This window comes from Hippocampus bargibanti, linkage group LG12, assembly GCF_051943395.1.
Source record: "Hippocampus bargibanti isolate YZ-2025 linkage group LG12, ASM5194339v1, whole genome shotgun sequence".
Lineage (NCBI taxonomy): Eukaryota > Metazoa > Chordata > Actinopteri > Syngnathiformes > Syngnathidae > Hippocampus > Hippocampus bargibanti.
Genome location: NC_142745.1, coordinates 16,401,903 through 16,419,126, shown reverse-complemented (window position 1 = coordinate 16,419,126; position 17,224 = coordinate 16,401,903). Strand labels below are relative to the sequence as shown.

Below are 17,224 nucleotides of genomic sequence, written 5' to 3'. Positions count from 1 at the left end.
GATAATGGGATTTTATTTTTTAAACTACATATGTTTTAATTGCCTCTGTCTGACGGAAACTGTGCCTATCCAAATATGGTAAATGTTGGGGGATGTTTTTTTCTCCACTAATCAATTCTAATGATTTGTACCCTCATTGTCTGTTTTAATGATGCATATTTTATGATGCACTGCACTATCCTACACTGAAAAGAAAAAAATAATCTTGATTTTTTTGATGCACATGACTAAAATGTAAAACCTCTTTGTTTTTTTTAGGGTGGCACATTTAAAGGACAACTGACACCATTTTTTGTGTCCTAAATGACAACAGAAAAACGTTTTATCTCTGAAATACCCAAAACACGCAGGCTGATATTTTTAGTCAAATGAAAAACAGCAATAAAAATTACTTACTGTACAAAAACGACTTCAAAATGACCACGGAAATGGAGAGTTTCAGAAGGTCCCGCCCCCTTGTTCATGTTGTTGAACAAGGGGGCGGGTTGTTGTCGCCCCCTTGTTCGCCAAGACATCTTGCCTTGCTCGAGAATCAAAACAATGGCTTCAGATTCAGAGAAGATGCTTTCTTGTTACTCATCCACTTATGAATAAGGTTCAAATAGTTCTGAAGAGGAAAGCATAAATGTTTGGAATCGATTAAAGGAGTCCTCCCATATCAATTTGAGCCGTCAATGGCATCGGGACTGAAATGTAGTATCCCAAAAAATGTACAAGATGGCACCCTAGCTCCATTGGAAATGGGAAATTTGTCTGCTGGGAATTTGTGTCAGCTTGTATCAAATAGTAGTCTTGGTGCAACACATGATTCACCATCGCGTTATTTGCATTGTACTTCTAATTTCACCATCAACACGGATCAACACGAAGTTTTCAGACCAGACAAAGTACCCAAAATGCATTGAGTGTCGCTTTCTAAGTCAGTGACAATACCTACTGTGACGTCACAGGAGGTATCGTCACCAACTCAAAAACAAGACTTCCTGAATATTCAGCGCGAAGTCTTAAAATGCAAAATATAACTATATGCGATGGAATCTTTGTAAAATACGCTCAGTAGAAGTCATTTGAAGTGATTTTACAAATTATGGACAAAACTTGTCTGGAGGCGTCGGTTGTCCTTTAAGTGTATTGTTCAGATGGATCCAATTTCATCAGGCAGTCTGCGCAAAACAATTTTAGTGCTGTAGTGTGAAGAGTGCCAATACAACGGCCTGCTCCACGGTCACTTTGCACATCTTCCGAGTGTGTTTCTTCTTTCAGAAGCTTGACATCTTTTACTGGCGTTTCATGGGGTTGCAGCACGGGTGACCGCAAGGTCCACCTCACAAGCGCTCATCATTTTCTTATTCAGCCTCCTGACCTCTGAATGCAGACACCTTTTTTTTCTTTTTTAAACTGCGGGTCTCTGTCATCTATCTTGGACACTAACAAAGGAAAATGCCAACCCATGTGAACTGGCTTGTTGATTCCTACATTTGTACTACTGAATAAAATGCATTCAATCCAATTATTAATTTATTTGTCATTACCGTCAACATATGAAATGTTCGATATGGAACTTTTCAGACAGACAGTCCAAAACAGCATCAGAAAGTCCTATAAGTATAGTTTGTCAGGCTCTTACCAGCTAAAGCTAGCTAGCTAAAAGTAAGAACATTTTTGCTTTGCTTTTGTACAATAAAACTTGTATGATGTATTAGTTTTCTTATAACTGAAGTGGCTAGTTAAATAACAACACACTCTAAATTATATATAAATAATAAGGTAAATAAAACAACTTTATTATACAGTACAGTTTATTTCTTTAATTACAATACAATAGCACATTTATGATACTGTACATAAAATAAGGTATACTTTATGTAGTTTTAAGGCTTATTTAGCAGAGAATTATGGTTTATGGGGACCTGGAAACGGATTATTCTCATTTTTCATGGTTTACTATGGGAAATTAATGTTTGGAAGACACACTTTTCGCCTTACACACACTTTCTGGGAAGCAATTAAGTTCGTAAGCTGCGGTACCACTGTATTACATATAGAGCACACAACAAATTAATGAATAGTTTTTAAAATTTGATGTCAACAATAATGACTGTTATTGTTGTTTACATGGGACAATTTGAAATGTGGGTTGGGACTTTAGCAAGCATTATAGAATTTCAAAAATTTGATTTGCTTTCGCGGGTGATGTGGCTGGCCAGATTTGGCCCCTGGGCCTTGATTTGACACGTGTGCTATACTATGTAAAAACTAAGTTTGATATTGTCACTCACATTCATGCAAGCTAATTTGTTTTTTTTTCTTCTTCGATACCTGCCGTCTCTCAAGGGTGTCACGAGAAGATGATGCAGCTGACATGCAGAAGTGTCATTCACACCATTTGCTGTCTAAATATAGCCTGGGCCGATTGTGAAAGACAGAGAGAGAGAGATACGAAGGGAGGTGTGTGAGGAAAACGGGACCACTCTCTCGGTTGGATCTCTTTTGGCGGCACATTGACCCCACGGGGGGCCTCAAACGTAATATATCCTCTGATTGGATGACTGACAGCTGCAGTACTTGTACGCCACAGCAGTAGAATAATAGACGGGATGCAGGCGGAGTGAGGCAAACGAGGAGACGCAGAGAACAAAGGGGAAGTTAGAGGGATTTATGGCGGCAGGCGAGCAACGGGGCGCACGCGTGACTCTGATGCGCAAGGACATGGCCGCATGAGGGCGAACGGTGTGGAGAATGGCGGGCTGACATTCACCTGGTGCCAGCATCGCGATGGAAACATGGCGCATCACAGTGTCACTGAGAATTAAAGAGGACATTGGGCTGAAAAGTAACTTTTTAATTGCTTGGATGCAGGAAACCCCCGCTATTGTTGGAGGACATGGAGCACTGTCACAAAGAGCCAAAGGCCATGAAATAAACAAGAAAGGGGAATTCTAAATTGAAGGGTGTGTTTAACTCATTCACTGCCATTGAAAAGCATGACATGGAGCACCGTTCCCGAATGTGTGTTTATCTTCTTGAGGAGGGGTGCCGATAAAGCGCTGTTCACACCTCTGGCATTCTTTTCTCTTCCACGGACATTTGCCTTTTGTCCATGTTCGCACTTTGTTACAGCTTCAGCTGTTTGTTAAAGCACTATATGAATCAATATGTAGGTATTGTATTTTGTACAGCTGCCCCCATTTCAAGCTCAGATAACTCCAGACCTATATAATTTAAGAATTAACTCTTTTCTTCTGATGAAAGAATAGAGTCTAAGGTTTCTTACGCTACATTGAAGGTTTATGTAGTCCTAAAACTCAATATTCTGTGGGTGTGTGAGTGTGTACAATTTTCAGACATGCGGCTGTTAGTCGTGAAAAGTGATTTGAGGTTTCAAATTAGCCACACCTCCCCCCAGCTACTCCGGAGTTAAGCGACGAGGAATAAACGTAGCTACTTTTTGGCATTGAAAACTTCTGTGCATCTACACAAAAATTGCATTCAAGGAAGGAGATGACTTCTCAAGCTCCAGCCTCCACAAAAAGCTACCACTGGCTAACTTGCCCATTGGCTAACTTTGAAGAGACGCATTGCCCCCCACTAGTAACACAAGAGTGTATTTCATTTTCGGAAGCAGCACGTCAATACCACGGTAAATACACTGTGACGGAAAGAGTTCTTGATAGACCCTTTCTAAATATAATTAATTTCAATGGGAAATGCTTTTTAGCAAGCCACCATTAGAAAGCAAGAACTTTTGCCACGGAGATTGCGTACGTAAACGTAACGAGTTTATTTTCGGTCAGCGTCGACCTTTCCCGCCACTCATCAAATCTTCATATCGGCCTGTCAAATCGCCGTACCTGTTTCTTTTTTATGTTTGTGGTTGCAAGGCGGGGGCGGGTGGAAGAATCGCAGCGGCGTGGTAAAGCTTCGGAGGTGTCTTGCAGTTGCGGCGTTGTTTGGAGTGAACGCAGCCCGCAGCCATTGACCTGATGGCACCGGCGCTGAATTATTTTCTGCCTCTGCTACTCACATTATGAAAACTTAATGCAAAAACTCGCATTGGATTTCTTTGCCAGGGCTAAAAGTCACACCCCCATCTCCATTTTGTCTCTGGATGGGGTCGCCAAATAATTCATGTGGATCGCTTTATGGCCTTTTTGTTTAATAATGCAACGCGGGAGAAAACAGAGATAGACTTGATCTTTGACCGCGTCTCCCTAAAGTTGTCCTTCCATAAACTTGCCCTTTGGTCGATTTTTATTGGGTTGCCGATTGGCGAGGCCGTCAGGTATTTGAATAGCTGTGATGTCTCTGTGTTTATCTGGATTTCTGCATCATCTTGTCCTTAGTTCACCAAGCCAAACAGAACAGAAGGAGCAACCCAATGTCCATTGAAGTGACACAAAAGTAAAAATGTAAAGTCTTTCCAATCCACAATCTCATTCATTGCCATTCCCAAATTTATTCTGTAATTGAAAAGCATGACGTGGAGCGCCAAGTTTTTCGGGATTTGTCTTTTCTTGCGGATCAAGCTCCGGTCAGACCTCTGTCAATGTTTTTCCCTCCCACCAGGGGGCAGCATTTGTCTTTTGTGCAGCCGCCCCCATTTCAAGCTCAGATAACTCCTGAATCATATAATTTAGGAATTAACTCTTTTTTCTGATGAAAAAAGAAAGTGTAAGGTTTGAATTGAATTGAATGTTAATGTAGTCCTAAAACTCAATATTGTGCGGGTCCTGCAATTTGTGTGAAAATGACAAAAACCCTAGCACTATGGTGGTCACATATTTGCATATATAGCCTCTCAGTGAATGAGTGAATGTTGTCATTACTATAGGTATCACATTATGGAGTACAATTTTCACATGAAAACCATTTTTTAAAAGTTTGTTGTGATGTTTTTTTTTTTTTTTTTTTTTACAGGGTGGAACAGATTAATGCCACTTCTAGTCATTTCAATGGAGAACGGCGATTCGAGCTACAAGTGTTTTCGGATATAAGGATGATTGCCGGTCCATTTCAAACAGGCAAAACGGTAAGTTAAGACTATTGCTTCTCAACTGGTCTAAGAGGGTCCCAGAGCCCTCAGGCTGTCTGGTGCAGGATTAAGTCTTTCCAGTGAAGTAGAATTTTGTTTCGAAGAGATGGATTTGTTCAAAAAACGAACTTAACAGTCAATGCTGTTTCATTTTAGTATTGATTCTTCTTTTCAATCCTCCTGCTTGACCTTTACTAAATCGAGCCCCAAGAGTTGTGCAGAAGTAATTGTCGAATCTACAGTACTTGTGGGTGCCACAGTCACAGACACACCGGTTTTATTTCCTTTGACTGAATTATCAGATGGCATCAAGTGCAGGACGGGAGTCAATTTATTCATCCACACCTTTCGACTCCACACTGGAGTGGCGTCGAACAGCCATGGCGGTGCGCGGTCACTGAGATAAGATCACAAGGAGCCTCCGATGTGGCCAGAGTGAGTGAGCCCCTCCGCCTGGATGCACTGCCAATGAAGAGTCATTAGGAAATGGAAGATAAAGTGACGGTAGCGTTGGGTGAGATTTGAAGTGATTATCGGCGTGAGGCGAGGGCGTATTAATGAACTGCTGTCACACAGAGGCTGCTCGCTGTCTTTGAGGAGGCGAGTCGGGATTCTCCCCATGTTCTCACTCCATTTGTGGTGCGCATGTCTGTAATGCGCCTGCCTGACTACAGAGCATCGCTCACGGCCAGACAGGAAGACAAGTCCCCAACTGTGGTCCCATGTATGCCCGTCATTCGCCGAGTTATTTGAGACCTGTGATGCCAAATCGACCTTTGTACGTTACTATGGAGGTGGGAATACGTGGGTAATTTCAATGGGAAGTCAGGCTAGGGAATTTTGGGCAGCTAAGTTTGCCACTTTGTTGTTGAGTTTCTTTAAACCCTGTTCCTCCAAAACCTGCAACACGGCCAGAAAAAGTGAGTTTGCTTGTGCGCCGCTGTGAGGCTGCATGCTGCTCGACGCTCCCTTCACAATCTGCCATCAACGCACCAGGGTGGCGTCAGAATAGGTCGGCGTACCCGCAGTGCAATCTGTCACCTCCCGGCACACTCGTGGCGGCAAGGCCGACCCGGCACAATTATGTCGTGAGGACGCATGCAGAGTTGCTTCTATCACCAGGCAAGAAATGTCGGTTTTGTTAGCTTCGATTAGCTCAGATCAACTTTGGCGTCAGTTTTTGCTGGGGAATCGATCCCAGGTGCATTTGGAGCTTGAGTCATTACAATGGCTGTGTGTGAGGGTGACGTAGACTTTTGGCGCATGGTCCTTTTTATTTGTACTGTGCAAGGTGGCGATGATTACGGTTAATTGTGATACATACAAAACAGTGGCGGATGATGACATTTATGAGTGGGTCCCTGGAAATATGGTGACAGAGTGTGAATCTCCTCCCAATGAAGAGCAATCCGTCCCTTTCAAAACAATTTAGGGAACATCTGGCATCATGAAACACATGACTACGCAGATCGACCCAGTAGGTTTGCTGTGACGGTGGACGGGGAAAACAGGAGACGCGAATGCAACAGATGTGTTCGTTTAAGGCACAGGTGGGCTGAGAATGTCTTTCAGAATGATCCAAGTGTTGACATCGCAAGGGGTGTCTTTTCTTCTGCGCTCGCTAAGGTTGCAGTCTTGCTATCACTCCAACCAGAGGCCAGAAAATTGGATCCATTATCAGCTGCCATTCTCAAAATTGTCTGCTTCCTGTGTCACCCAAAATAGCCTTTTTTTGTCAGCTGCGCTTTTCTCAAAGCGTGCACGCAGGCAGTCATTTTCGATTCAGTTCGCAATTACCACAGTAATGACTGAAACTGAAAAAAAACCCTACCCCAATTAGAGCCATGTTGTTATATGTATTCTACCTTCACTGCCGTGCTCACATAATGACAAAAAATGCTTTCTGCAATTTAGCAAAGCCATTTTTTTCTGCCATTAGCATCTTGACATAACGTTCTTTCCAAAAACTTGAAATGAAAGAGATTTTCGGCATATGACTGCTTGACACCGTTTGGTGGGTAAATTCATGATGGCTATATAATGTCATGTTACCAAGTGAATTACAGTTCACGAGGCCGAACTTTCTACAAATCACAAGGACAAATTTTATTTTAAGGATCCTGGATATGGACGAAATAATCCTAATGCGGATACGTGTTTGAAAAAAAAAAACAAATAGATTAATTAAGTCATTCACTGCCATTCCTGAATGTATTAAAAAGTAACTTTTTAATTGCTTGGTTACAGGAAACTCCCGCTACTGTCGGAGGACACAGAGCACTGTCGCAAAGAGCCAAAGGCCCTGAAATAAACTAGAAAAGGCAATTCTAAAAGAAAGGGGGTGTTTAATCCATTCTTTGCCATTCCCAAATTTATTCGAGTTTTGTTTTTCCTTGCGGAGGGGTGCCGATCAAGCGCGGGTCAGACATATGACAATGTTTTTCCCTCCCAAGAGGGGACAGTATTTGCCTTTTGTACAGCACTTCAAGCTCACATAACTCCAGACGCATATAATTTAGGAATCAACTCTCGTTTTTCCTGATGAAAGAAGAGAGCCTCAGGTTTCTTACGCTGTAATGAATGTTTATGTAGTCTTAAAACTCACTATTATGTGTGTTCTGCATTTTCAGTGAAAATGACAAAAACCCTGGCACTGGAGTGGACAATATTTTGCACATCGTCTGGCAGTGAATGAGTTAATTGATGAATTGACGGATTCACTAGTTAATGTGTTAACTAGTTAATTAATTATTTGTTAAGTAGTTAGTTAATTAATTTGATGGTTGGTCAACTAATTAGTAAAATGTGCGTGTGGTGGTGACTGATTTCAGTTTTCAATGGCATGGTAGATTGAAAACATTATGCACAGTTTGAACATTGAAATGTTCTTGGCGGTACACGTGCCACCATTGAAGAGAATGACAGATCCAAAAGTAACAATATTGACCGCATGTGTTCTCTGTACTCACTTGTCTGGCCTTCCGGGCAGCTGGAGGCGTAAGCGACATTTGTTGGCGCTCTGAATCTGCTCTTCTTTGATACGAATGAGTCTCTGCAGTGCCAGGCACCAGTCCTGGGCCACCGTGGTGTTCAGGTTCTTTGAAGACAGACAAAAGTAATCAAACGTAACAACCTGTTGCAAGCATTGATCACATATAGCACGCCGTGGCATCATCAAATACGGGTGACACGGTTTTCTCACTTAGGAACTGACATTTGGCAGATGATTGGATAAGCGCTTTGTGTCGCATCACATCATTGGGCAAGCATGTGGGACAGAATATGTTGTTCCATTTTAACTTTGTACAATAGAATACAATCCACTTCTTGAAGAGAATTTTCTCCTTTGCGTATTTCACCAGCAATTCAGGAGTCTCCCTGAGAAAACTGCTCTATTAGCACACGAAGGCAAAGGTGCCACCATTAGCCGGAGAGACCCTTATGTGATAGACAGGTATCATCTCCACACTTCTCCCGCCCGCTTTACGCCATGGATGACAGTGCGACTGTGTCTTTGGCGGACTACTGGGAAGTGTCCTGATTTTGAACGTCGCAGGAGAAATGGCGGCATAGCGTGTTCGTCTCTTGCATCGGTCTTGGTGATGAACACGCAAAAGACGCGCTGGCGGTGTTTCACAACATTCTGGAGCCAAGGTACATATTTTAGCACACTCAGCAAAAATGTCATGAAGGTAGACATAGAGAGTCAACCTTCGTTTTTATTGACATTCCTCTGAAATGGACGATCGTTGACAATTGGTCCCACAAGTTAGCAGCAAAGCATTTTTTCTATTTGACGTGGTTATGGCGCTACTAAATAACAAAATAAAGACAGCTTCATTTCGTCCCAGAGATCCTTGGCGCCACAGCAGTATTTTTATGGGAGAAAGGCCTTAAGCCACGGGGGGAAAAAAGACAGTCTATGAAATGATCCCAGTACCTGGTACGTCCCCTCGAGGGTGCCCACCAGCAGCGTCACGTCCTCCACCACACAAAGGTCATGCTGAAGTTCCTGCAGTTCTTGATAGAGCCGTGGAGGACCAAGGATGGATTTACCTAAAACATTCAAGATGGCCATCAGACTAAAACAAATGATACAGGAGGAACAATAAAACACTTTGTGACCAAAAAAAGATTTACATAGAAGTGCAACGATATTAATTTTGGTAAGCCAATATTGCAAAAGATATTTGGCTTTTCTTAAGATGCAAAAATATAAGATACATGACGTACTATTTATCACATTACAATATATCATTATTGTGCAGTATATCACTGTGTGAAAGGGTGCATTGAGATACAGATTTAATGTGTTTGTGACCACACTTGCAACTCAAATCCTATTTTTCAATTGGGATGAATGGAAATGCCATTAATTCGGCCCAATGGCCCGTGAAAATAAAAAGTAAAAAAATGTGCAACCCCCAAAATTCTGAGGAGCTTTTAATGGAAAAAATAGCTCCCAATAAAACTTTATGACAGCATATGGTAATGATGTAATGGATGCTTAAGGTTAAAAAATTCAAAAACGAGTTGCCACATTTTTGGTTTCAATTTAATCGACATTGTGACGTGTGTGTGTGGGTGCCCTGGCCACCTACAGATAATATGATACGGACAACCAGATAGATGAGTCTGCCAAATTTGTATCTGTATTTTTTTTCTAAATAAATACTTGGTAGAGTAACTCATTCACTGCCTTTCCTGAATTTATTATGGAATGGAAAAGCATGACGTGGAGCCCCATTCCCAAATTCTGGTTTTTCTTGTGGGGGGATGTCGATAAAGTGCTGGTCAGGCAATGTTTTTTCCCTCCTCCGAGGGGCCAGCATTTGCCTTTTATACAGCCATTTTAAGCTCAGATACTTTTAAACCCAAATGCATATAACTTAGGAATTGACTCTTTTTTCTGATGAAAGAAGAGAGTCTAGGGTTTCTTACACTGCATTGAATGTTTATGTAGTCCTTAAACTCAGTATTTTGTGGATCCTGCAATTTGAGTGAAACTGTGTTTTATACTTCCCCGTTCAATGTTTAACTTAAACATACATTCCATACAAAATATAGCACTGAAGCAACTTAGGAACAAATTCACCTTACAAACGACCGCTCGGAACGAATCCCGTTCGGAAGGACTCTGGACTCTATTTGCACATGACAGGCAGTGAATGAGTTAAGTAAACAGCAGCTGATAAAGAAGACGTGCACATTTAATACAAAGTTTTCACATCGTGGAATGCACTTTCCCTTTTGGACACTTCAGAATATGAGAGTTGAACTTTAAAGCTCAGAAGTTTTGCTGAACAAGATACAAAAAAAACTACAATTGAATTGGAAAACAGCGGCTGTGCAACAGTAAAAAATAAATAATAATAAAATACAATAAAAAAGGGGGGAGGTGCGTTATGATGCAACTGTATCGATCGTCACCATTACGCAGTGGAGCTACAGCCACGGAATGTAGAAATTGTTATTCGAGGCTTTGATGCTCTTTGCCGGGCCAAAAGGAACGCAGGTGTCTTATGAGACACAAAAACCGGTATCGATCCACAGGCGGCGCTTACCTTCAAAGTCCCGCTCGCCTACCGCCGCCAATCGATGGCGCGCTTTCCCCAACTCCCGCCGGCGCCTAATTATATCAGCGAGCTACATTTGACAGCGGAGGTGTCGCGCAACGTCAACACTAGCGTGTAATCAACACAGATGAAGATCACGGGCTGTACGCAAGCTTAGTTGGCGTTCCTCCGGGATTTGTTGTTTATGCTCGCGAATGAAAGCTGAGAGGATGTTCTTGAGATGTTCATTTCAAGGAGCTCTATCAGAGAGATTTGCTTTTGAACACAGCTTTGGACAATGGAGGCCAGTGGTAGCCGTTAAGGGGATCAATAGGTGGGTGGAGAAATGCGGCAGGGAATTGCTTGGACTGGTGAGATCAAGGTTTTTCCTGAAATACTGAATTCCACCTGTGCCTCCATTTTATTTTGGGAAACAGATTTTGCAATCATTTCTTTTGCTTAAATTTCAATAGACATTTTGCTGCAAATTCTAAGGACGCTCTACGCAGAGGATAAAGAACGAATGAATTTTGTTATATTATCTGCTCTCGCATCATTCTTTGAAATGGAACGTCTTTCGGCATTTTGCATTGTTGGTCCGCATACGGCAAAGCAAACTTCTTTTAATTACACAACATCGACTTCAAATTTTTGCCAGTAAATTTAAACTACAAATAATCAGCTTGAAGACTCTTTTCTCTAAATGCCAAACTGCTGTTTATTGCAACGAGAGTATGAAGTTCACCTTTTTGCTCCCAACTCAAACCGGAGAATACATTTTCTTCACTTGCGAGCCACGAGTTATTTCACAAAAGAATACATACACACTGAGTGACCTTTATGCCTTATGCTAAAGGTTTTTCGGGGTCGTACAATGAGGGATTTTTTCAAGGTGATGAGCGTTTCTGAAAAATTAAACGCGAACAAAATACTTGTTACAATACATCCTTGTCCGAGTCAGACACACACCCATGTGAATGATCCAAATGGGAACAACCCTCCCTGAGGTGAATGTGCCGAGTTGTAATCCGACGTAATCCTGTGAGGTCCAGACGTGGGTTTTCACGCTCGCAAATGGCTGCGCGCGGGCAACCGTTAGCCCAGAGCGCTTGGTCGAAACATCGGCTTTTCACGAAACTAAGTCACGCAGGTGTGACGATGTTTGGGTTCTCCGGAGGGGGATTTCAAGCATCGTCACGGGAATAGGTGAATTCTAAACCCTCGTCTGATCCGCATCCAAAGTTTACGGCAACACATTAGACCATCAATGCACGCCAATGAAGGGGATTGTCATCAGAAAAGGAAAGGAGGTTTTAGTTTTTGAATATTATTTCTCTCTCATTGTAAAAAAAAATGATACATAAACAAATAAATACATATAAAAATACCTACCTGCCTGCACGCATACACACATACACGCATACACACATGAACACACGCACACACACGCACACACACGCACACACACACACACACACACGCACACACACACACACACACACACACACACACACACACACACACACACACACACACACATACATACATACATACATACATACATACATACATACATACATACAGTAAAGTCTCGTTATATCGATATTCAAGGGAGTCCGAAAAAATATCGATATAACCGGGACTATCGATATATCCGACCCTGTTTGCATGTAATTTTCTCCGTGCGTGCATAGAAATAGTATCGATATAACCGGGACTATCGATATATCCGATATCGATATAACGAGACTTTACTGTACATACATACATACATCTGTTTACAACGCACAGCGATAGGCACTTTATCATGATGACCAGAGCCACAATAAAGCCTTGGCTATTCACACAGACGAATACAAGCTTTCCGTTGAATTTAACAGACCATGACAGACGTCGGGCACTATTTCAAATGACTAGCGCCAAACATATCATAGTGCGCAAGGGTACATGTATGCATTTATTTGGTATTTCAGATGAGCGCAATTCGATAGCCGTGTTTGCGCTGTTGTGGGAGTGAACACTGCCAACTTCCTTTTGGTCAGTCAGAGACCCATACAGATTTTGACATGCCGAAAGCAGAACTGACACGCAGGAATCCGAACAGGGTATAGATGTGCATAAAGTGTGCTTCGACAGATCTGCTGCAGCCCAGGGAAACAATAGAAATGTAATGAATACGCTGAAAATAATAATGCGTTCAATTAATTTTTCATTTTCCAAATGCTCAGACTGAGTTCCAATCGAAAGTGCGTAGCTCCCTAATTGGGCCCGGAAAATGGCGGCACAATCCCGGCAGATTGATGACTGCGCCTCGGACGTGTTTGTGGTCTATCAGAGAGCGAAATGAGATGGCGGTGACACTGGCAAGGGAGCCCATCCGCTCTCGCATCTCTCTGCAAGATAAAGCGGCCCGCGGGCTGGCGCGGAACAAGTGGCCCGTCTTCGCCATCCCTTTTCGCCGACAAGGTCCTCAATCAGAGTGACAAGCAGAACTGACTGGTCGAAAGACCTCCGCGGAACACTTGATGACAAACTGATTAGCCGTGCTGAGTCACTCACTTCAAAGGTCAGTCCAAGTAATGTGATGAACTCGGTGGTGGCCAAATAAAGGATGAGGCTCACTTGATTTCAACTCTGACTCACCGGAAGCGTTGGCGCCGCCGTGTCGCCTGTTAGTATTCTGTTGGAAGACGGCGTCTTTGCCCTGGCAGGTCTCCTGACCCACCTCCGCCACCTGCACCTGCTGCAAGGGGGCGCTCCATTTCATGGTGTATTTGGGACCCACCGGGACCAGGCTGCTGATGTCTGGAGACCCCCTGGTGGCGACAACGAGAACAACTTGAGCAACTGTCGATTTGAAGATGGCTTTGAACAAGTCAGTCATGAAGAAAATCAAGTGAAGGTTTGGTCCTCAACATATGCAATGGACATTTTGGTTGAAATAATACCCAATACGTAATTGAATCTTCAATGCGGCTAACATCTTGTATTGAACTAATTTAACTCATTCACTGCCATTCCCGAATGTATTCGGGAATTGAAAAGCATGATGTGGAGCGCCATTCCCGAATCTGTTCGGGTTTAAGTTTTCCTTGCGGGGGAGCCGATAAAGCACTGGACAGACCTATAGCAATGTTTTTACTTTCCACGGGGGGGGGCACTTATGCCTTTTGTTCAGCCGCCCCCATTTCAAGCCCAGAAAACTCCGGACCTATATAACTTGGGAATTAATTCTTTTAAGTCGAAAGAAGTGGTTCTTAACCTGGGTTCGATCGAACCCTTGGGGTTCGGTGAGTCGGTCTTTGGGGTTCAGTGGATCCTCCGCCACAGTGGTCCACCCCTCAGTCTAGACCAGATATGGGCAAACTACGGCCCGCGGGCCACATACGGCCCGTTAGGCTTTTTAATCCGGCCCGCCGAATTTGTCCAAATTATAGTAAAAACAGTGTCTTAAACTCATGACAAAAAGTTAGCGGACAACAGGGCAGACAACTCTGAAAACCTGCCTGCCCCATTTTTCACAACTTGAAACATAACAAGACGACTAATCACATTAAAAAATAACATTGTCAGTATAAAGTTTTTTTAATTGTGGATGTACCTATCACAAATGCTACCTTGCTTAATTTATGGTATAAATCCATGACTGTAGATTTTGCTGCAGTAGTCATTTGTCATCATGGTGCACAATGCAACGTTTGCATTGCTTGCCACAAGCCACTATGCCCCTTTCATAAGTCTCACGTACAGTTTACAGTAACGGTTTAATGTAAATTTACGTTTTGTAGCGTCACATATGTTGTTAGCTTCTTTTGAAGCTGTCTTCTGGGCTGAGGTTCTGTGCATCTACTTTGGAAAATTATATGCAAATGCACGACTTTATAACGCTTGCGAAAGTCCGGAAGAAAGAAGCAGGCTTCTGATTGGCTGCCGTGCCGAGTATGCAAATTTCAACTGCAGGTAGCCTATGTTTGTGTGCTCGGCGATGGTACACATGTATTGTTTGCGCGCGTGAAGTCGAGGGCGTCCGTGGAGTTATAGCGCGCGCGGTCAAGACAATCCATCCATTCCATTTTGCGGAATTTAACACAAGTAGGTATTATTGATCTTGAATATTTCGTTGTGGAATAATATGTTTTGAATGTTGAAAGTGATTCCATTTTACAATAAATGTTGATTTCTTTAACTTTGAACCTTCGATTGAAACTTATTAAAAACAGACGCAATCTTGATAAATCACAGTGCGTATGTTATTTTAATCTATTTCCATTTCCTCCTCCCAGTATCTGCGAAATAGTATGTAAACGCCATATCTTGTATATTCCTTGAGACAAATTTATTAACTGATCAGGGATATTTTTCACATTTGAAAGACAGTAAATAAATTGGGTTGTAGTGTTGTTACTGTGCTATGAGGTTTGGACACACTATTTAAAGGACTACCGGCACCATTTTTTTTTTTTTGTTTCCCACTGATATCAGAAAAACGTTTTATAGCATCTAAAATACCCAAAACCGGCAGGCTGATATTTTTAGTCAAATGAAAGATACCAATAAAAATGACTTCAAAATGAATCCGGTAATGGCCAGTTTCAGAAGGTCCCGCCCCCTTGTTCGTGACGTCACGCCAAGACGTCTTGCCTTGCTCGAGAATCAAAACAATGGCTTCAGATTCGGAGAAGATGCTTTCTTGTTACTCATCCAGTTATGAATATGATTCAAATAGTTCTGAAGAGGAAAGCATACATGTTTGCAATTGATTAAAGGAGTCCTCCCATATCAATTCGAGCCGTCAATGACAGCAATGTAGCACCCAGAATATGCAGAAGATGGTGCCCAAGCTCCGTTGAAAATGGGCTGATTTGTCAGCTGGGAATTTGTGTCAGCGAATATCAAATACAGTAAAGTCTCGTTATATCGATATCGGATATATCGATAGTCCCGGTTATATCGATACTATTTCTATGCACGCACGGAGAAAATTACATGCAAACAGGGTCGGATATATCGATAGTCCCGGTTATATCGATATTTTTTCGGACTCCCTTGAATATCGATATAATGAGACTTTACTGTAGTTGTCTTGGTGCAACACACAACGATTCACCATCGCGTTATTTATGTGTTTTCCTTCTAATTTTGCCATCAACACGGATCAACATGAAGTTTTCAGACCAAACAAAGTATCGCAAAATACATTGTGTGTCGCTATCTCGGTCAGGGGCGGTCCTAACGTGACGTCACATGGGGATCGTCATCAACTCGAAAACAAGACTTCATGAATATTCAGCGCAATTCTTAAAACGTAAACTATAGCTATATGCTGTGGAATCTTTGTAAAATACGCTCAGTCGAAGTCATTTGAAGTGATTTTACAAATTATGGACATAACGACATCCGGAGCAGTCGGTTGTCCTTTAATGCTTTAGGTTTAGTATTTCCGGCCCATACACTGCCTCCAAATGCTCCTGGCCCGGCCCCTCTGTCAAATTTTAGAACCCATTGCGGCCCGCGAGTCAAAAAGTTTGCCCACCCCTGGTCTAGACTGCAGTTACTAGGCACAGTCATTGGAAGAAGGGGTCGGTGAATGAGCATATGAAACTGGTGGGGTTCGGTGCCTCCAACAAGATTAAGATTAAGGTTTCTGACGCTGCATTGAATGTTTATCTTCTTTTCCTTTCGGCTTTTCCATACAGGGGTCGCCACAGTGAATCAGTGTCCTCGATCTTCAGAGATTTGATTCACATGTTTGTTTTGGCCAGGCTTTTACGTCGGATGCCCTTCCTGACACAACCCTCTGTATTTATCCGGGCTTGGGACCGGCACAAAAAAGACACTGGCTTATGTCCCCTTGTGGCTACAGAATAAGCAACTCTATGAATGTTTATGTAGTCTTAAAGGACAACCGACGTCACTTTTTTGTTTCCTAACTGACGTCAGAAAAAAGTTTTATAGCATCTAAAATACCCAAAACACGCAGTATGATATTTTTTGTCAAATGCAAAACACCAATTAAAAATGACTTGAAGTGTCCAAAATCCGCAAAAAATGAACCAGGCAGTGGCCAGTTTCAGAAGGTCCCGCCCCCTTGTTCGTGGCGTCACCCCAAGACGTCTTGCCTTGCTGGAGAATCAAAACAATGGCTTCAGATTCGGAGAATATGCTTTCTTGTTACTCATCCAGTTATGAATATGAGTCAAATAATTCTGAAGAAGAAAGCATATATTTTTGCAATAGATTAAAGAATTTATTCCGTGTCATTTTGAGGCATCAGGGGTGGGAAATGTCACATCCAAAAAAGGCAGAAAATGGCGACAAAGCCGTGTAAGGAATTAATCAGCCCGTTTCCACAGGCTGATTAGTTCCTTACATGGAGCTTTGTCGCCCTCTTCTGCCTATTTTTGGTCCTCCCCGACGTTTTCGGACCAAAGTACAGCAAAATGCATTGACGTGATGGAAGGACTGCTACAATGTGTCCTTTTTTTGGTCAGGGGCGTTCCTTCAGTGACGTAGTGTGAGGACTCGTCACCAACTCAAAAACAAGACTTCCGGAATATTCAGCGCGAGTCTTAAAATGTAAAATACAGCTATATGTGGTGGAATCTTTGTGAAATACGCTCAGTAGAAGTCATTTGAA

General features: G+C 42.4%; 1 protein-coding gene across 8 annotated transcripts in view; it reads right to left on the bottom strand.

The window, feature by feature from the left end:
* arhgef10la (Rho guanine nucleotide exchange factor 10 like a) overlaps positions 1-17,224 on the bottom strand; it is a 112,612-nt gene that overhangs the window by 49,643 nt on the left and 45,745 nt on the right. For 7 of the 8 annotated variants that reach the window (XM_089009922.1, XM_089009925.1, XM_089009920.1 and 4 more), the window contains 4 exons: positions 13,231-13,403; positions 8,973-9,088; positions 8,002-8,129; positions 5,378-5,494 (listed from right to left, as the gene is read on the bottom strand). In XM_089009922.1, the coding sequence (XP_088866048.1) occupies positions 5,378-5,494; positions 8,002-8,129; positions 8,973-9,088; positions 13,231-13,403 (534 nt within the window). The remainder of the gene's footprint in view (positions 1-5,377; positions 5,495-8,001; positions 8,130-8,972; positions 9,089-13,230; positions 13,404-17,224) is intronic. The other variant, XM_089009924.1, reaches the window with a different exon arrangement.